This window comes from Ornithorhynchus anatinus, chromosome X5, assembly GCF_004115215.2.
Source record: "Ornithorhynchus anatinus isolate Pmale09 chromosome X5, mOrnAna1.pri.v4, whole genome shotgun sequence".
NCBI lineage: Eukaryota > Metazoa > Chordata > Mammalia > Monotremata > Ornithorhynchidae > Ornithorhynchus > Ornithorhynchus anatinus.
The window spans coordinates 57,791,519-57,813,292 of NC_041753.1; the positions used below are offsets into that span (position 1 = coordinate 57,791,519).

General features: G+C 42.1%; 1 protein-coding gene across 1 annotated transcript in view; it reads right to left on the bottom strand.

The window, feature by feature from the left end:
• Positions 1-21,774, bottom strand: part of TRPM3 (transient receptor potential cation channel subfamily M member 3) — a 213,209-nt gene that overhangs the window by 104,087 nt on the left and 87,348 nt on the right. Inside the window, exon 7 of the mRNA XM_039910775.1 lies at positions 2,211-2,283. Coding sequence (XP_039766709.1) covers positions 2,211-2,283 — 73 coding nt within the window. The remainder of the gene's footprint in view (positions 1-2,210; positions 2,284-21,774) is intronic.

Consider the following 21,774-nt stretch of genomic DNA (forward strand, 5'->3'; position numbering starts at 1 on the left):
GCTTCCCAAGAGAGTGAGTGTAGAGCGAGAAGAGTATGATAAGAGGTCCTGAGTAGGACCCCTGAGGGGATCTGAGCTGAGACACACCAGTTCCTGGTTTTGAGAGCCCCACAGTTTCCTGGAAGCTCACAGGATCCTGGACCAGTTCTTTGACAGAAATGTACCTGGAGGAGTGGGAAGAGGGGGCTGGTTCTGAGACTCTGTCCCCACCACCCTGCAGATCCTCTGAAACCGGGAGCTGGTTTGGCTCAGTAAGGCTCCCCCTGAGAGTAGAGCTCTCCTCTAAGGCATCACCAGAGGCCCATGGTGCCTTGGGAACCTAGAGGTAGGTGTTCAGGACTCAGGGACTCTAGGCCCCCATGCAACATCAGTAATGCATCAAGAAAGGCATATTACTGACAGTGCGAGAAAGGCTTCTGGACAGTTCTGCTCGTATGGCAAGATGACCACTGGAGCAAAGTGGCTACCTGCCCCTGGCCCCGGGCCCAAGTGGCAATGCCCGCTGTCTCAGGGGTATTCAGAAATGAAGAACAGGGCCATCTTCAGGTGGGAGACCCAGTCTCTCTTCCCATAACAATTAATGGAGGGCGTCCATCTTGCATGTACATACTTTCATTCTTCCCACTTCACAGGAAGGGCACATAGCTCAATCAATTTACGCTAGGGCTGATGTTGGATTTTCATTAGTCCCACCCTGATTTCTCAAAGGCCTTGGGTTAGGGGGCCTTAATGCTTGTTGTCATGGCTAACTCCTGCAGTTTCCACTAACATCCTCTCAGTGCCTTGGTTTTCTCAGCTAAAGGGCGAGGATAATCATTTTGACCTTCACAGAGACATTATGAGAATGAGCTAATTGAAAAGCAATATGATTGCAATAAGTGGTCAGCGGCACTGAGTTGTAGCAATCAAAAGTTGAATCCTGCTCCATGTCTTTTAAAAGTCAATGCAGAATATGTTCTTTTATACAACAGCACATCTTATGCCACACATAGAATGTCAGGTAAAAGCATATTTGATACTCTCTCAGATCAAGAGGATTTAGACCTTGGGACATTTAAAAAGCTGTCACAAAACAGAGCTGACATTATAATCTTTTAGTGGCACAAGCCTCTGTTTAGCATCAACTGCTGCATAAATAATGCTCATTACAGTAATTGGAATAGATATTTTCTTAGCGCAATCATAATTTCTTTTAATCATCCATGATGTGTACTACCAGATAAATCTCATAGATGACTACACTTGGGGGTCCTTATTCGAAGTCCCTTGGGGTAATCCAAAGAGAAAGAAACGACAATCCATGGACGAGATTACATAGGGCAGTAAACCCAGGGATGGGTGGAAAGGAAGATGAACAACTTGAGACAAAGCAGGCTTCTTAATTTTACGGCCAATTGTGATATTTCCTGGCTGCCAATTGGTTTCTCTTCCAAGAGACAGTTGTAATTTACTGCTCCTTTCTTTTGCCGGGACAGGAACATACCCTGCAGTATGAAGACAGTCAGCTGCCTCGGATTTTTGCTCTCATTGATAGGGCTTTGATGGAAGGAGAATGGTATCCAATCTATGATAAGTGGCTCATTCCATGGTCATTAAATTGCTCCCTCCACCGTATATGTCATCTTTCATTTCATCTCAATAGACTCTTAGCAGAAATGCTCAGAAGTTAAAGTGTTGGAGGCGGAGAGCGGCAGCCCCACTTCTGAGTTCAAAACTTGGCTCTGTCACCAAGGCACTGGGCAGCTTTGCACAACTCCCCCAGTCATGGTGTGCCCGATTCAGATACTTGAATGTGCAACTTATCTTAACCACAAATGGCTTCTGAGGTGCAAACGTGGTGGGGATAATGACCCAAATGGAGTGAGAGAAATGGAAACCAACGATTGCTTCTTGTTTATAATCTACAATTCAAACCCTATCCAAGCAGCTCAGACAACACAGACCAGAGGCAGGGATGGACTAGGGGAAACGCAAACTCATCTCTGTGTTCTAAGAGAACCGAGAGAGGGGAAGAATCACTTCCTCCATTCTCAGGGAGCGATCCTGCATATGGGCTGTCAATAAAGGAGAAAGTTGAAGTAAGCGATACCCGGGATGGCTTCCGAGAATATTTACGGGCTGGACAGGTACCTCCAGTCATCTGGGGCCAGTCAAGTTAATTCACTTGGATTTTTTTGGAACTCACTGGACAGACATGAACATTCTTTTACCTTTGAGCAAAGCTGTCAGGATAGCTAAATCAATGTCCTGGTGTCCTTCCGATCCCATCCGAAATACCGTAATCTGCAATTTGAAACAAGGTGACCATTAGAGACCCATTTTTTTTCTAATCCAGAAATTAAATCAGTAAAGCACCTGAACTCAGAAAACCTCAATATGGATAAAGGGCTTTTTTGAACCAGCTAGCAATCACACACAGTGAGTGCAGCAGTCAACCCAAACATGATGGGATTGCCTCCACAATTCATTAAGAGGATTGCCACAGTATCAACAAGGTAGCCACTATCTAGTGATGCTTTTTACATGTTTACAGTTGTGTCTTCTATAAAATTAAAACAATTACTCTGAATGTAGCTGTTGGAGGCCAGGTTCCAAAAGAAATTGCAAATCCACCTTCTTGGATTTGCAAGTAGTTTCATATAAATAATAATAATGATAATAATAATAATTGTGGCAATTGTTAAGTGCTTACCTCAGTTCTAAGCACTGGGGAAGATACAAGGTAATCAGGTTGACATCGTCCGTGTCCCACATAGGGCTCACAGTCTTAATCCCCATTTTACAGATGAGGTAATTGAGGCACAGAGAAGTGAAGCGACTTGCCCAAGGTCACACAGCAGACAAGTGGAGGAGCTAAGATTAGAGCCCGAGTCCTTCTGACTCCCAGGCCCACACTCTACTGCCTACTCTAAACTGAGAAATCATCATTTCTAGGAAGAGCTAATTACTTAATTCTGACAAAGTGGCATCTCAGTTCCATCAAAAAGCAACCTGAGTCCTTAGGTAGTCAATAGCAGGACCAACACATTCTCTCAGGGGCCTTAGGGCCAGAGATAATTGGAGATGGCCCGGAACCTTCAGGGCTTTGTCAATCACAATAACTTCCTTCAACTCCCATCCCAGCCCATGTGCCCCCTCTCTGACTCCCAGCCCCAAAGAGCCACCCCAGGCTGGAAGAGCCTAGACTGTAAGCTCACTGTGGGCAGGGAACATATCCACGAACTTTGTTATATTGTTTATATTGTACTCTCCCAAGTGCTTAGTACAGTGCTCTGCACACAATAAGCGCTCAATAAATGAGATTGATTGACTGAAGAGTCCTGACACAAACTCAAGGAACTAGTCTGCCTTTATGAGTGTAGCAGTAACTTTGTACAACTCCAAAAATGGCTGGTGAAGAAAACAATTGATCGATAATGTGCTCAATTATCATTATCATTATTCATATTATTAACAATTATTAAGTGATTGTTTCCAAAGCTCACAGCTAAGCATTATGGGTAATTACATGCAAATCAATTAAGAAACAGTCTCTGGCCCCTATGGGATCCATAATCTCAACTGGGGAAAACAGACATCTAGAACACTGAAATACACTCCAATCACATGTGAAAATTCAACAGTTCAAAAATATCAAGAGGAAAAACATGGTAATGAAGCACCTTTAGGAGAGGACAGCCTTCAGGCACGACCAGTGAGACACTGCCTCAACTTCCCAGAAATTACTTACATACTAATTACCTTTTCCTGTCACTGTGGTCTCATCTTTCCTCCTTTCCCTGTGTTTTTATTTATCTAATTTTTTTGCATGTCTACTTTGATTGAAGGTTCCTTAGGTAGGTCCCATGTGTAACCATGCTCACTGTTGGAATTCAAGGAGCCCAGTTGACTTCCTGTCACCATTCCCTCCAACTAACCATAGGTACAAAAATTGTTTGCAATAAGGAGAAAGTAATTTGCCTTCCTGAGCACTGGAGGAGGGTTTATGGGGTTTGGCTTCTCCATTAAAGTACAGATGTACCCCCAGGATGTCACATAGAACCTCTTATGGAAATCAGCAGACCCTACAAGATGTCCCCAGGGGCACCCCTGAGGCCCTCCCCCACCAATGCTACCACTAGCTCTAGAGCAGTTTCAATCCCTCTCAAGATCCTGTACTTATTCCTAGCCGTGGGACTCAGCAGTAAGGCAAATGGAGGATGGGTGTTTCCAGGACATAAAGGTGTCCAGTGCTATTGCCTTACCAGACAATAATAATAATAGTTACGGTATTTGTTAAGCACTATGCGCCAGGCACTGTACTAAGCGCTATGGTGGATAGAAGCAAGTCGGGTTGGACCCCGTCCCTGTCTCACGTAGGGCTCAGTCTCAATCCCCATTTTACAGATGAGATATCTGAGACACAGAGAAGTGAATTGATTTGCCCTAAATCACACAGCAGACAAATGGCAGAGTCAGGATTAGAACCCATGACATTCTGACTCCCAGGCCTGTGCTCATCCACTATGTCATGCTCCTTCTCATGCCAGTGGAAAACCGGACAAACGGCCACCCTAATTAAAAGGCTCCCTCTCTCAACTGCTAAAGAGTGAAGTATGACTTTATTGTGAGGAATGCCAAGAACAATATGGGAAGGGAATGATTAGAGGCTCTTCTCCATTCTAGTGTTCAGCTAGAGGAGAAAATAAGAAAATTATATCAATAAGAATACTAATCTTCAAAATAATAACATTTGGTTATATAAGACGAGTTACACTGGAGAGAACTGAGGAAGAAAAATAAGTGCCAAATAAATCTGTTCATCCAATACAGCTCTAGCTTCCTTTTAACAAACAAGCCTTGGCCTAGTCTGCTTGGGACAAAGCCAATGCTTGTTTGAAAGAAAATACCAAACCCACCTGTTTTTTTTTTAAGGTGAAAACAGCTGTGGTCTTGTTTTCAAGAGAACAAAAGGGGGATTTGTAATTTGTTCTTTTTGTTGTAATTTATATGGATTGGCTGAAAGACATTTCTGTGAGGCAGTACAGATGGGGTTTTTACTCTATGAAACTGATTTTGACTGTAACTTCCTATTGGGTCAGGGAGTCTTCAATCAATCATTCAATAAGTGGTATTTACTGAACACTTTGTGCAAAGCCCTGGAAAGTGCTTGGGAGAGTACAATAAAACAGAGATGGCAGATTTGTTTCCTGCCCATAAGGAGTTTACAGTCAAAAGGAGAGATAGACAATAAAATAAATTACGGGTAGGTATATTAGTGCTGTGGGGCTGAGGGTGAGATGAATATCAAGTGCTTAAAGGGTAGAGATCTAAGTACATATGCGACACAGAAGGGAGAGGGAATCTTTCTGCTGGTGTTCCCTCTTTAGAGGAGATACTGCAAGATGCAAAACAGGTTTTTTTTTTGCCTTCTGATGGTCATGACTTTGTTGCTCTGACACAAATGATTCCACATGACTTAGGAGTTATCTATTTAAAGTTAGGGAATGAAATGAATCAGGTCCTGGTGTCCTTCACCCAGTAACAGGGACAAAGTCAAGAGCAATGATCCAATTCCCAATTGGTAGTGGTATAAATAGTTTGGAAGAAACAACTGTGAAAATGTAAAGGGCACAAGCAGAGTGGGGTCAACTGGATTGGGGCTTGGCCTTCAGCCAGGCCATGATCACCTAGGCATAGACTCTCACTGATCTTCAGCAACTCCTCTCCTGTTCTCCCTCAAACTGTCACATGATGCTGCCTCTTGCTTGCTCCATATCATAACCAACCTCTCTGTTCCTCTATCTCCCAAACTAGCCCCTTGGTGGGTTTTTTTTTCCTTTTCTCCTAACCTTTTAACCTAGCCCTCACTAGCCTGTCTCTTTCCCTTCCAGTCAGTTCAAACACTTAGTGTAAGCTTCCATCTTATGTTCCTAAGCTCCTCGTACAGAGCTCTGCCCACAGTAGTTGTGCAATAAATACTGTTTGTTTTTGATGATTACTTCTTTTCTCATTTTCTCCTCTATCCATACTATAAGCCAGTTGGTTCAATTCTTCCTTAACAATATTTCATGGGTTCACCTTCTTCCTGAAAGAAATGCAAGAGGTGAAATCCAAACTTGACAAATACAAAGACCTTTCCTAAGAATCACAGATAAATGTTATAGTTATATGTGAGCCTAAGGGTCAGGGAGTGAATGCAAATTAACTCTACTTACTGTACTTCAATCTCATTTACCTCATCGCCAACCCCTTTCCCATTTCCTTCTCTGTCCTGGAACTCCTTCCCCCTTCATATATATATATGACCACTGCTCTTCCCACCTAAAAAGCTTTCCTAAAATCATATCTCCTCCAAGAGGCCTTTCCCGACTAAACCCTCATTTCCCCCACTCCCTCTCCCATCTGCATTTCCTATGCACTTGGATCTGTACCCTTTAAGCACTTGCTATTCACCCCATTCTCAAACCCACAGCACTTTTGTACATATCTCTAATTTATTTTAATATTTTAATAGTATCCCCATCTAGACTGTAAGCTCTGTGAGGGCAAGGACCACATAATAATGATAATTATGGTATTTGTTAAGCACTTACTATGTGCCAAGCACTGTTCTTAGTGCTGGGGTAGATACGAGATAATCAGATTGTCCGACGTGGGGCTCACAGTCTTAATCCCCATTTTCCAGATGAGGTAACTGAGGCACAAAGAAGTTAAGTGGCTTGGCCAGGGTCACACAGCAGACAAATGGCGGAGGCGGGATTAGAACTCATGTCTTCTGACTCCCAAGCCCGTGCTCTTTCCACTTAGCCACACTACCAACTCTGTTGTACAGAACTCTCTCAAGTGCTTAGTTCAGTGCTCTGCACAGAGTATGGGTTTAATAAATACCATTGATTGATTGATTGTAACTGCTGTGAAGGCAATGATATTTTCTTTGGGATTGAAATCACCAAACCATGTAATACATGATCAGTGATGAGGTTTGATGACTCCTTGGTTTTACTGGTGGACTCCAATATTTTTATTTGCCCTTTCTTCTTAAGTAATGTCTTAGAAAAACTGGCCCCAATTTAACATATATATGACTAAAGGAGTGATTTAGCACACAGATAAATTAAACTTAATTTAGTTTCTCAGAACTTGTTTCACAGTTCTTTGGGGAAAACATTTATAATTACCATCTGTGGTTTTGGTTTAGAGCAACTAAATTTCTTATCATGCTGTTTTTCATTAATTTTATAGAACAGACCAGGGAATGAAATCTATTATGTTTATGTTATGATTATGTTTAACCATATTTTATGCAAGCTTTGCATTATCAATAGCAAATCACTCAGGTATGTTTCTTGGGACATTTATCAAGTTAAGTAATCATTTTCTCACTTGAGCCTTTAGCAAACATGTTTGGCTTAAGTTTGTTATAGTTTTACCTGGTTTCCAACAGGCTAAATTACATCTACACATTATGTTCTTGACCACTTTTTTTGGTCATGATGATTAATTTCCTTTACCAACAGAAATCTGTCTGTAACAGGCTCCCTTAAAAGCACGTCTTCTTTTAGGCATCATTAATTCAATCCACAGTTGGATGTTTTTCTCTGCAATCGGATAAACACACAGCTCCTTTGAGTTTGAGTCTGTGTTCCCAAATGCAACAGTTCAACCACAGTCAAGTGGCAGTGCCTTTGCTGCTCTGTTGCGCAAGAGTGAGAGAAACAATCCAGAAGCAGAAGACTCAGTGGTAAAACCGCTGATGAAAAGCCTTAAAGACAGGTCACAGTGTTCCAACAATTGGCTACAGGGACACTAGGCACCAGTTGAAAACCAAGAACCATCCCAGGCTAAAAGGGACATCTGAACATTCTAGGAAAAGGTTACACAATATATACTTAGAGCCAGTGGCTGGAAAGAAAACCTCTCCACTAAAAAAAGCTAAGAGGAGGGGCAGCTTTTCTTAAAGTGCCCACCACTCTTCTGCCATCGTCAAACAACTATTTAGGGTCACCCTGTCCTGGCCTTTAGGGTGAATGATATTGAGAAAATTTGCCCTCTTCTCCATCCTCGTCTCGCAGCCTTGCTCAGACGCAGAAAATCAAGAGTTCCAGATCCTTATTCTGGAGAGAAAAAAGTCCTGGATGCTACCGAATCAAGCTCCCCAATAGGTGGTGCTATGTACATTGGCTTTGCTCCCAGAAATCCCCTCTTCTCCTTCTTCTCTTTCTCTAACAGCCACGAGAAAGGATTAGCCGGGGAGGACTGAAGGCTTCAAATATGAATAGTGGCTGGTTTCAAGCCTCATCCTTGACATTAACGAATGCATTTTCTCATCTAATTTAGTACACCCATCTTTACTTCTTTCTCTAAGCCATGCTTGCCAATACCCAGAGCTCTATCACGCTGGGCCTGCTTCACTGAAAGAAGAGTTGCAAATTATATAAATATTCATGGTTGCAAAGAGAGGTTCAGTTAAGGGAAGATGGCTGTCACATTATGCAGGGTTATTGCTGTGGATCTCTAAACCTCATTCACAAAGATCAGCACACTAAAGGAAAAGGGAAGTACAGGTCTTGCTCTACATACAAGAGGTAACATTGGTTGATTGATTCAAGAAGATTAGTGAACTATTGCATGGGCAGAGCCCAAGTTATCAGTGGCTTCCTATGCAAGCAATCAATCAATTCATCCTATTTAATGAGGACTATTTGCAGAGCACTATACTAAGCGTTTGAGAGAGCATAATACAACAGAATTAGCAGACCTGAGCTTACAGTCCAGAGGAGGGGACAGTCATTAATATGAGAGCTGGATCAAGGCACCCTAGGCCTCCCTGGAGACTCCCCTAATTACTTCCCTCTCAGGTCGGGATCCCAACCCATTCTCTTCTTAGTGGTGGTATAATCAGTGGGTAAAAGCTACCTTCTCCCCAGGTCCCTCGCATCTTCCTGGTCCTTGGGTGTTCTATCTGGCTCTCTGGCATTAGTCCCTCCCATCTTTGCTGCAGCTCTCCATAGCTCTGAGTACAAGGAACAGTCCATCTGATGATTAAGAACTGAAGGCTGCTCTGCACAGAAATTACTGGAAGTAAGAATCCCTCTATCATAAATCATCATTATCATCACTAGGAGATATTTGTTCAACACCCACAATATAACCAGGTGGGGGAAGGAGTAGATGCCAAGACACTTGAGAAGAAATGTTGACTAGGACAGGACTAAATGATTGACCTCCTGGCTACATTAGCATGCAAATCAATTCACAATATGTAAATTATTTAACAATGATATCATCCGGATTTCCAGATATACTCATTTTCATTTCTATCACTGATGAGAATTGTTCCAAGTTCCCAAGAGTGGTTCCAAACAAATCCTAGAGAGGAGAGGTGGAGAAAAAGGCTTTTTCCCAAGAGTAACGTACAATGCTTGCTTAGTTTAAGGGAGAAGGCCAGAGGGGAAGCAGATCAAACTTTTCTCATGCCATTTCCACAGGGAAATGTCAATGTGGCTCTCCAAAGGGGAAGGATGTGGCCAATAACCTATCACCTACTGTTGGATAGGCTTATATATTTTCTGTCTAGTAATGGAGTCCACTTTTTTCATTAGTTTAAAACCTTGGAATGCAAAACCTCAGATGGTGAAGTTGACAGATGCTACAGTTCTAAGGATGAAATTTCCAAAAGCTTTTAAGCTAAAGGTCCTTGTTAATAGAATCAAGAATATTTTTTAACAGCCAGCTTGTCAGCCAACCATATGGGTGAAAATTCACTTTTACTCAGGGCAATATTTTTAGGTTGCAGGAAGGAAGATATTAGATTTGGAGATATTTTTGTGGGAATTTAGTTCTTACGTAAACTGATCGGCTCTCTGGGGAGATTTCTCAGCCCCACATATGGCTCTTCTGTGCTGGTGGTCTCTACTGATTCATTATGATTCTTAGCTTTCCACTGGGGGATTGGGCTGAATGGGCCTTGGCATGGAGGTCAATTTTATTAGTAGATGTGATTCTTCTCTACCTGCCTCCCTACTTTGAGAAGCGACCACAAGACAGTAGCAAATAAGCTCCATGAATTGATGGAAGAGATAGAGGCAACTCAAAAGTGGATTGACAAAAAGGGACAAGGGACTCTTCAGTTCATGCCAGTGGAAGAGGCATCCCTAGTTTCTCTTCTTCATGACACTCCCCCCCCCCCCCCCCCCGGACACACACGCAGATGCAGGTAAGAAATACTGCCATGTGTAAGTTTTTTGAGAGCATGGATGGAAGTATTCAGATTTCTTTTCTATCTAGTGCATACCCTAACCCAGGCAGGAAAGCACTTGAGTAATATTCCTTCTGAGCTGGTGAGACCACACTTCACTGAAGGCCTGAAAGAGTATTTTTAGGTTTATTATTTGCTTTTATATGTACAGTACACCTGGTAAAACTCTTCCAATCTGATGCCTTAACAGGTTTGCTGTATTTTATTACCAATTGGTTTATTTCTCCAAGTCATTCAACAAGCAGGCTGACCAGTTTGATTTGAGTGTTTTACTTAGCCTTATGGGTCAAGACTGTCTTTAGATTTATGTTCTACCACACAATGGTGTGATTGGCCATAACAACTGCCTTCTTTTTGGCCCAACAAGGCACCTAATGGGAACAAACATCACCCTTGGGATGCAATTTCTTCTCTGCCCTTTCCTCTCCATCCAAACTGCTACAATGTTAATCCAAGCACTTATCCTATCCCACCTTGACATCAGCCTCCTTGTTGACCTTCCTGCTTCCAGTCTCTCCCCACTCCAGTCCATGCTTCACTCTGCTACCCGGATCATTTTTCTACAAAACCGTTCAGTCCATGTTTCCTTAAGAACCTCCACATTTGCATCAAACAGAAACTCCTTGCCAAAGGCTTTAAAGCACTCGATCACCTTGCGCCCTCCTATCTTACCTCCATGACTTCTTACTACAAGTCAACCCACAAACATCTCTCCTCTAATGCCAACCTACTCGAACTTTGAAATTGTCTATCCCACAACCGACCTCTCACACACATCCTGCATCTATCTTGGCATGCCCTCCCTTTTTATTCATTCATTCAATCATATTTATTGAGCACTTACTGAGTGCAGAGCACTGTACTAAGTGCACAGGGAAAGTAAAATACAACAATAAACAGTGTCAGTCCCTGCCCACAACGAGCTCAAAGTCTGTCTATAGCCAACAAGTGATCCCTTTCTCCACCTTCAAAGCCCTATTAAAAGCACATCTCTTCGATAAGCCTCATTTCCAATTCTCCCACTCCCTTTTTCATTACCCTTCCACTTGGATTTGTACCCTTTATCTACCCCTCCCTCAGCCCCACAGCATTTGTGTGCATATCCATAATTTATCTATATTACTATCTGTCTTCCCCTCTAGGCTGTAAGGTCATTGTGGACAGGGAATATATCTACTAACTCTGTTATATTGTACTCTCCCACACACTTAGTAATTGTTCAATAGATATGATTGCTTGGTTACTTGATTAGAATTGGAAGTGGGAGAGTGGTAAATGGGAACTAGACTAGTGGGGATCAGTACAGTTAGAATAGGGCAGAGCAAGTGCCAGGCCTGATGAATGTCCAAATGCCATCTCCTATGAGGGAGGCTCGTCCAGTTTCAATCCAGCTACGGAGGAGTTGTTTCCTGATTGTTCCGTGCTGTTAATTTTACTATTATTATTATTACTAGTCTTGTATTTGTTAAACATTTACTATGTGTCAAACACTCTTGTAAGTGCTGGGGTTGATACAAGGTAATCAGATTGGACACAGTCCCTGTCCCACATGGCACTCACAGTCTAAGCAGTGGGGAGAACAGGAATTAAATTCCCATTTTACAGATGAGGAAACTGAGGTCCAGAAAAGTTAAGTGACTAGCTCAAGGTCACACAGCAGGCAACTGGCAGAATGGAATTAGAACCCAGACACATACTCTTTCTTCTAGGCCACGGTGCTCTAGTACAGATTGCTAACATGAAGGGTAGGGGATAAGGCCATTTTCTGATGTCCATCATAGGTTTTGGGTCCCCTTGAAGGACAGCCTGAACATTCTTTGCTAACTGCCTTATCTCTTCCCCCGTTGTTCCAGGTCTACCCTTGAATGTACCTTAGTATGGCGATTAGTCAGTGCTCTCCACACAGTACATGCTAAATATGATTGATTGATGGATCTAAACTTCTAAGACTGGGTGCAATCAAACTGGCCAGCAGAGTGAGGGTCAGGGAGAGGTTCATCAGGGGATATTCTCTCAGCAATATTGGATTTCTGGTTAGGAATCAGAGTTTGAGCAGCTAACCGATTTAAATGGCCTAACCAGACTATTGGGTGGTCAAGAATATGAAATAATTGCCACTAAAATGGGGAAGAAACAATAATGTTCACTTCTTCCCTGTTCTTAAGCAAGTAAGCTGTCCTCATTAAAGAAAACTAGATAGGCATCCACTAAGAGCTATTCTCCTTTCAATCAATCATATTTATTCAGCACTGTATTAATCGCTTATTCTTTATCTGATAGGCAAGGTTTTTTTTTTCCTCTAACAAGAGAATCGGAGGATTTCTTTTTGCTACTATTATTTCTCTGCCGCATATAATAGTCATCAGGCAAGTGGAGATAATCCTTCCAATATATTCCCCCTAACAGAGAAGAAACAAAAAAAACTTCTTTTCACAGAAACTCTGGATAACTCTCACTTGGGTCAGTACACGTTTGTTTCTGACACTGAAGAGAACAGACAGAAATGCTTGGAGGCAACAGGGAAACTCTTAGTACGTCATTTGCTGCATCCCACCACCATCCTTCCTGCCAGGATTGATAGTTCCCTTCGGTGTTGAAAACCTTGTCTAGGTTAGTTGAAAGAGACAGTTCTCTCAGCATTCCCTGAGGCTTCTATTCTACTGCCTCCATCACCTCTCACTGAAGAATTTCTTTACTACCAGGCAGGCTCATTTCCCTCCTAATCACATTACTCTAAAGGAAGCCTCCTTGGGCCACAGATACTTTAGTCTTTTTTGTTTTGTTTTGTTTTTTTACAACTCTGTTTAGCTTTCCAATGGTTGGTGATCACTGTGGTTTGGACACATTTTTTGTTATTGGTGTATCGTTGATTGTATTCTGGGCTGCCAAGCGTTTTGAAACAATATATTGGCTAGATGCCAGTCAAATGCCTGGATGTATAATTTGTTTAGTGTTTGAAGATTTCAGCATTCATTTGCAAGCCATATGGAGAGAATGCTTTCCTTTCGGAAATATCTCGGTTAGCAAGTGATACTCTTTCTTGAAGCTTTCCCAGAGTAAATCCTCCTGATGACAATGACCACCAATCACACTGCTTTCCCGATCGATTAGAGGGACATCTGCATAAATGATGGGCATGTTTCCATTACTGGGTTACTATGGTTGGGGCTGCTGCACTCTGAGCTGCCAGAAGCTGGAAACTCTACTCTTCTGGCCACAGTTCCTTTTTGCTTTTTTGCGTTTATTTTTGTATTTATTCCTGGCTGTGTCTTTTATTTTTTTTCTTTGCTATTATTGTATTAATATTTTCTTAGGTGTCTGTTGCCAACTTCTTTCTTCCTTTTTTTTTAGACTGTGATGCCCCAGAGGGTCAGGGATGGTGTCTAATTCTAAAACATGTATTCTTTTCCAATGCTTAGTATAGTGCTTTGCATCAGCCGTATACTGCATAAGCATCAGCCGTATACTGCATAAGCATCAGCCTACCTCTGCCTCAGCTTTTGCCACCACGTTCCACAGCTCAGAAGTGTTTTTTTTTTAATTATGGCATTTATTAAATGCTTAGTATATGCCAGACACTGTACTAAGTGCCGGATTAGATACAAGACATTCAGGTTGGACACAGTCCCTGTCCCACATAGGGTGCAGTCTTAATCCTCATTTTACAGATGAGGTAACTGAGGGCCAGAGAAGTGAAGTGACTTGCCCGAGGTCACACAGTAGACAAGTAGCAGAGCTGGGATTAGAACATGGGGACCTGCCAAGAGAATGCAATGGCTCTAGAACAAGCGTGTATATAGTTGTCGGGGGAGGGCAGGGGCCCAGACCAGAGTTTTTGGCAGCCTCGGGCAGACTTCTGCCAAATGGTGTGCATACCAGCATTACATTGAGCTGACTTGACATGCAACTGTGTGTCTGGAATCCACTAAAACCCTAATCCCAGTGTTCATATGGCTGAATTTAACATTGAAACTCGAGTACTATAGAGCAGTGCCACCTTGATTTTATGTTAATTTTTACTCTGAAATCGAATCTAGCAGAGAGGTTTAGCTAGTGGAAAAGAATGAAGTAAACACACATTTTTAAGGGATGCCTGTTTGCTAAGGGAGCTAAAGAAAAATGCTCTGGGAGGCCAGCTGTTAGCCACTAGAATTTGTATTTCTCTATTTGAAAGATGAGAAAGAGAAGCAGAAAGCAAAAGGAAGGGAGAGGGAATGTTCGAGCATGTTTGAGACCAGAAAGGCAGGAAGCAGATGTACTCTGAGTTAATTTGTATCTGAGATTAATGGTGTTAGTTTCAAGTAAATAGAAAGTTGAGGATTTGGCCCAAGCAGCAACAGTGTCAGGGATATTTTTTAATGATGAGAGAGGCTGGTAAAGTTCCTCTGTTTTAAAATCATTCATGCAACATTTCCTCCATTCCTGTTTAAAATGCATTCTATTGGTCTCTTATTCTGTTCATTCAGGAAAGACGATTCCTAACCCTTTTTTCCCATTCCTCTGCTTCCTCTTCCTTGCAGTTTGGAATTGCAATACCCCTCACTTTCACGGCAAAACACACAAAAATCAAGTGCTTGCCCCATTTAGGACAAAGACTGTCATATCTGCATACATAGTATCTACTCCAGTGCTTAATACAGTGCTTGGCAAATAGTAAGCATTTAACAAATACCACTATTATTATTATTATGATTTTTTGCTTGTAAAAGAAGAAACAGGGTTATTGAGACACTCTGAAACTGTTCTACATTTGTTAGAAGAGAGTTAAAGGGCTCCAGTGCATTCTAGCACTGGTATTTCGACGCAGTCTGAATATTGAATGGAGAATTCTCCCCATACCTGACAGCAGCAACAGATGTTAATAAACACAATCCATCAAAAAAGGTCAGTTTTGAAAAAATAAGGAAAAAAATGTGGAAAATAACTTTTTGGCACTGACTGTGATCCAGTTATTTAATTGAAGAGAGGCTGCTTTGAGTACAATTTAATCATTTTCCACCCAGAATCTTCCAGCCTTAGAACCTAGCTATCACTTTGGGGATTCCGTCCTGGTTATATCACCAGGAGTAGGGATTTCTAATTTTTAACTGATTCCTCACCAACAACCTTTTGCAGTGAAATATCCATTGTAGTTTCAAACTGGATAGTTTCAAACTGTCAAATCCCAAAGATGGCTTGCCCACTACCTACCAGGAGCTGCTCTTTCTTCCGACCTCATTTTCAAGTCACTTATGAGGTGATTTTGTACCCTTTTTTTAATGAATGGCATTTGTTAAGCGGTTTCTATGTGCCAAGTACTGTTCTAAATGCTGGAGTACATACAAGATAATCAGGTTGAACACAGTCCCTGTCCCACATAGGGTTCACAGTCTAAGTTGGAGGGAGGTGGATTTAACCCTCTTTTTACAGATGAGGTAACTAGGCACACAGAAGTTAAGTGACTTGCCCAAGATCACCTGGCAGACAAGTGGTGGAGCAAGGATTAGAACCCAGGTCCTCTAACTCCCAGCCTCATGCTCTTTCCCCTAGGCCATGCTGCAGAGTGGATTTGAGAAAATCCAATGTTGCTTTTTTTCTTATGTCTGAGACTATGGATAATTGTTGCCAAATTTGCAGCCTCTAATTTAAAGGTGCCTTAAAAAAAACGAGTTATCAAACAGATAAAAAGAAGTTTTACTTGAATTGTGAGAAAAGTTAGGAGCCTGAGATGGCCTGAAATGGGTATCTTGTTCTCTTTTTGAGTAAAAAGGGAAGCTGAGATAAATGGGACCTTCTTCAAGACTGACCACTCACTGGTATTGTAGTTTTCTCCATTGCCATGAGAAAGGCAGTTGTTATATGACCAGAAGAAAGGTCAAAAACATTTTCTGCTAAAATTACTTAAAACCAGAAGCAGCAAAATATGTCAGTAGCAAATTGGAAACAGAATGTAGTGGTAGAATGAATTAAACATTGTGATCTTACCTTTTTGGAAGCTCATTAGAATTCTGAATAAAAGGAAAATTTGTGGGTATAAAGGAGGCCTAATGGATAGTCTTACCCTCATGACAGCGGAGCAGGTTTCTTGTTCACTTGGTACAAAAGAAAAGCAAAATCACTGGGCTTAAATTACAAGATTGCAGTTGCTGAGAAACTTTCTCTAAAGCAAATGGGATCCAGGCATTTAAGACATGAGACATCACAGTTCAACACTGCCTTACTGATTAGCTTGACTTTGTAGAGTCAAGGTCAGGAAAAAATAAGGGGAAAAAAACCCAATATCCTAAAGGGAATTAGGTGGTGGGTAAGACTCCTGATCAAAAGGGAAAACGTAAACCTCGAGATTGCCTAAGCAAAAGAAAACCCAATTAGATGCTATTATATATAAAATTTGCTTCTGGTAGACTTCACTTGGTATTGGTTCAGCTTGCTTTTTTTAGGGCTTAGCATATGGTGCCTAGTCAAGTGGACACTTAAGAAACTAGAAAAAGAAGGTGAAGGAAGAAGGAGGAACAAGGAGAACTGAGACAGATGAGGAAGGAGGAGGAAGGTGAAGGGAAAGAGGAAAGGAGAGAAAGGATGGGGAGGAAGGATGAAAAAAGGGGAAGGGGGAGGGAAGTAGAGGGAGGCAGAGGGAGGAAGGGGAGGAGAATTCAAAAGAGGAAACAAGAGAAGGGAAGACAAAGAGGAGAAGACAGCTTTCTGGAACCCAAATGAAACCCAAGGGAAAACTAAGAGTTTGATTTATCAACTGAGGAAACTGCTACCCAATAAAACTTTAATGCAGTAAATAAAAGTGGGTCCTTTGACACAGTCTAATAGCATTCAACATCAAGTTTAAACAAATGTGTTTAAACTTTCTTCATAAAGCTTATACCCCATCTCTATTTCATCATGCATAGATGCAAAGTTAGTAAGATCATGTCAGGTAAGTATTTTTTGAATGACTATGGTGAAACGTTATTTTTTTAATGGTTTTTCAATGAGGAAGCAGCCTGGCCTACTGGAAAGAGCATGGGCCTGGGAGCCAGAGGACCTAAGTTCTCATCCCAGCTCTGCCCATTGCTTGCTGTGTGACCTTGAGAAAGTCACCTACCTTCAACGTGTCTTGTTCTCCTGTTCTCCCTCCTACTTGTACTAGAAACTCCACAGGGGACAGGGACCGTGTCCAACCTAATGAACTTGAGAACCTCCAGTGGTTACCCATTCACCTCCACATCACACAGAAAGTCCTTACCATTGGCTTTAAAGCACTCAATCACCTTGCTACCTCCTACCTCACTTGGCTACTCTCCTATTACAACCCAGCCCACATGCTTCACTCCTCTAATGCTAACCTTCTCAGTGTACCTCAATTTCATCTATCTCACTGCTGACCTCTCTCCTGCATCCTGCCTCTGTCCTGGAATGCTCTCCCTCTACATATCCAAGAGACAATTTCTCTCTCCAACTTCAAAGCCTTATTGAAGGCACATCTCTGGCCATGAGGATTTCCCTAAATTCTATTTTCCTTTTCTTCCACTCCCTTCTCTGTCACCCTGACTTGCTCCCTTTATTCATCCCTGCTCCCAGGCCCACAGCGCTAATGTACTTATCTGTAATTTTATTTATTTATATTCATGTTTGTCTCTCCCTCTAGACTGTAAGCTCACTGTGGGCAGGGAATGTCTCTGTTATTTTGTTATATTCTCCCAAGCACTTAGTAAAGTGCCCTGCACACAGTAAGTGCTCAATAAATACACGACTGACTGACTATCATAGTCATATCATATCGTAGTGCATAGAGCATGGGCCTGGAAGGTCAAAAGGTCATGGCTTCTAATGCCGGCTCCACCACGTGTCTGTGGTGTGACTCTGGGCAAGTCATTTCTCAGTTACCTCAACTGTAAAATGAGGATTGAGAGCGTGAGCCCCATTTGGGACAGGGACTGTGTCCAGCCTGATTTGCTTGTATCTACCCTAGTGCTTATTACAGTTCCTGGCACATAGTATGCGCTTAAATACCATAATTATTATTATTTTGTACCTACCCCAGTGCTTAGAACAGTGTTTGACATATAGTAAGTGCTTAATAAATACCATAAAAAAGAAAGACCATATCAAAACATAAGGGAAAATGCGGCCTCATATATAGAGGAGGGAAAATCTCCACATGGAGAGCTTTTTCATCTCAGCTGAAAATGTGTGCAGTGAGGGTCAGTTATAAAGGAAAAGATATGCTTGATGAATATAATTAATAGATTGGGGATTGCATTTGTCCCCAAAGCTGCTTGAGTTAACACGGCAGGCACTGTTATAGTCTTTACACATGCCCGAAGGGACTGTCCTCCATTTACTATGTGCGCCCCCCACTGTGCTGGGTGTTGGGCAGTCCAAGGTCCTGATGGCACTTGACTTTCCCAGTGGGGGTTCACTGAGGGAACTTATTTTCTCCTGCCACAGGCCACAAGCCAAGCATTAGTTGAAGAAGTAAAGACCACAGTATCAGACAGGTCACAAGTGGCTTCTGTCTGCTTTTGTTTCACTTTACACAAATAGTTTCCACTGAAGTGCAGATTCCTTCCATCTCTGACAGCAAAAAGAACAAAAATAACATGAAGCTGGGTGCTGTCTTGGGGTTTAAAAAACCCTAAGCCTATAGCTCTGTGTATTTCCAGGTCCAGAAGGAGAAGGACCCTACTAAGACTTAACAGGAAACCGAACAGCTTGGTAATTGGTATGTTAGCACCCAGGAGGTTTATTGTGAATCAGTTCATTTCACGTTCTAAATCTGTTAGAATGTTTTGATGGGCGAAGGGCCAGTTGTTCTCACAACCACTACTGTAAATCGCTATTTCCCCAAGTAGTCTCTTTTCTGCCTCAAATCTTCATTACCAAAATAAATGTGGTTCCCAGTAGCTGTAATCCTGCTTAAAGTCAAATTTTGTCACTATGGAATGTTCCATTTCCACAGAAAAAAGCACTGTTTCACCTATTTCACCTCAAGTATTCTATTGGTTCATGAGATTTTTTTAATCAAAAGGGCATTAGAAGTTTTGATGTACTATTATTGTTATAATAATAATATTACTGTTATTTTTAATGTGAAGAGGGAGATACTGCAATAAAGAAGCAGGGAAATAGGGAAGCATCATGGCCCAGTGGATAAAACACAGGAGCCAGAGGACCTGGGTTCTAATGTTGCCTCTGCTACTTGCCTGCTGTGTGACCTTGGGCAAGTCACTTAATTTCTCTGTGCCTCCGTTTCCTTAACTGCAAAATGGGGATTCAATACCTGTTCTTCCTTCTCCTTAGACTCTGAGCCCCATGTGAGACAGGGACTGCATGCAACTTAACTTGTATGTACCCCACCGTTGAGAACAGTACAGGGGGCGGAAAGGAAGAAAAGAGGTTTCTTTCAATATGTCTGAAGGATTTTAAAACTCCTCTCATGGAAAGAAATCTCCTAACAGAGCACTTTAAAATACCATTAAAAAATGTACTGTGTTCTGGGAGCAACACACTTGGTGAAAGAAGTGTCTGCCTGGGGTATACCTAAGGTGCGACTGAAAAAATGTCATGGATTCAGGTACATCTTAATTGTATGTGACTCCTTTTCCCGTTAATGTTAAAGGAATTTAATGCCAGTATTTTTGTTGCAATTCAGCACTGTAGGGATAAAAAACAATCAGTGGCAGCCACCAAGCAGACGGGATTTTGGATGTGTTTTGTGTCCTCCTGGGTATTTCCTAATGGGCCTGTGAATCTGGCTGATTGACATCTCCTCAGAGGTGCTGGGCTATTCCTCTGACACCACCAGGATCCTGGTTGGACTCTGGGACTTGTCTTGAGGCTTCTTAGATAGTGGTCGGGTGAGGAAACACAAACAGATTGTGCTGTCAGGTTTCCCAAAGCAGGCTTTAAAGAAGAGATAAATAGGCTGTGGTTCATAAAAACCTTATCCTGCCTTCATGGTTCAATCCCTGTTGAAGTTGACTTGGCACCTCTTATTTTACCTGCCTAGTGTAGAATTGATCCCCAAACAGCATTTTCTGTGGAAAAATTCTTTTAAAATATATACCAGGCCCTTAATGGACTTGGCCTCTGTTCACTCATTTCCTGTATAAACTGCATTTCTGGACAGCATCTAAGTAGGGAAAGGGAACTCCATTCAGATATAATATTCCTAAAGCTCAAGAAACTGCAACTGTTAAGAAATAAAGAGAAAAGGAAGGTAGATGGGGCTGAAGGGAAGAAAAGAAGCTTCTTTCAGTGTCTGAAGTATTTATAAACTCGTCTCATGCAAAGCTCTTTCATTTGAAGATGAACCTTGGCACATGGGGTGAGGGGTTGGGGACTGAATCCATTTGGTCATCCACTAAATTCCCACCAGAGCAACTCCAGAGGGTGCCAAAAATTTGTCAGGAGGAGTCTGGGGGAGTGGGGAACAGGATGACGGAGCCCTTGATGGGACTCTGCACTGCTTTCTCTTCAAGTAAGCTGTGTCTCAAACTTATTTTATGAGACCTCTGCACGGGTGTGACAGAGCAAAAATTGTCATGTTGGACACGACGAGAAAAATGCCTTCTGGCTTATGATCTGACCCAGCTAAAATCACCACTCCCTTTCAACGGTGCTCACCACAAATTAGCTGTTTCCTGCAAGATGCACTCCAGGAAGCCAGCAGGGAGGTGAGATCAGAAGAGAGTTTGGCATTTTTAAGGGCAGAACCTTGAGCAACCCAGATGGATCTCTGACAGTCAATATAAGAGGCAGCAGAATCTTCATTCTGTGGTCCCCAGTTAGGGGGAAATTAAGGGTGAGGGACCTTGATTTCCTGTACTTTGTTCTTAAATTTACATTTAATTCTTAGGGATTGTTCCTTGGGAACTGCCACTACAGGGAATATATATATAGATATATCTGAGAAGAAGCTGCAGGAAAAATCCCTGAGAATTAAGTTTTTCCTTCAGAAACAAATTATGGACAGCTGTTGTCCTCTTCCATTTCATTTGCTTTCTGCCACTCCCCTATCCACGACCCCTGTGGAAGATCTGTTATGGCTTCACAGTCATATTTGCTTGTATTTTGACCACATTATTTTTCAACATTCTCTATCCTAGGCTTGTTGGTAGACATGTTTTTATTGCCCTACTCTCATCCTAGAGGAGAGAGGTAGGCATTTACAAAGGTGACTTTCCTCCTTTTCTTTTTATGGTACTTGTTAATCACTTACTAGGTGCCAGGCACTGTACTAAGTGCTGGGGGAGATACAAGATAATCACGTGGGACACAGTCCCTGTCCCACCTGAGGGTCACAGTCTAAATGGGAGGAGGATTTAATCCCCATTTTATAGATGAGGAAACTGAGGCACAGATAAGTCATGACTTTCCAATGGCCACACAGCAGGCAGGTGGCAGAGCTGGGATTAGAACCCAGGTCCTCTGATTCCCAGGCCCATGCTCTTTCCAGTGGGGTACACTCATTGCCATGACTAGACTTTGCAGTCACTAAAGCTTTAAACTGGGTCCAGAGGCCTCACAGAGTTTTAAGATCCTAAAAAAAATGCTAGCAG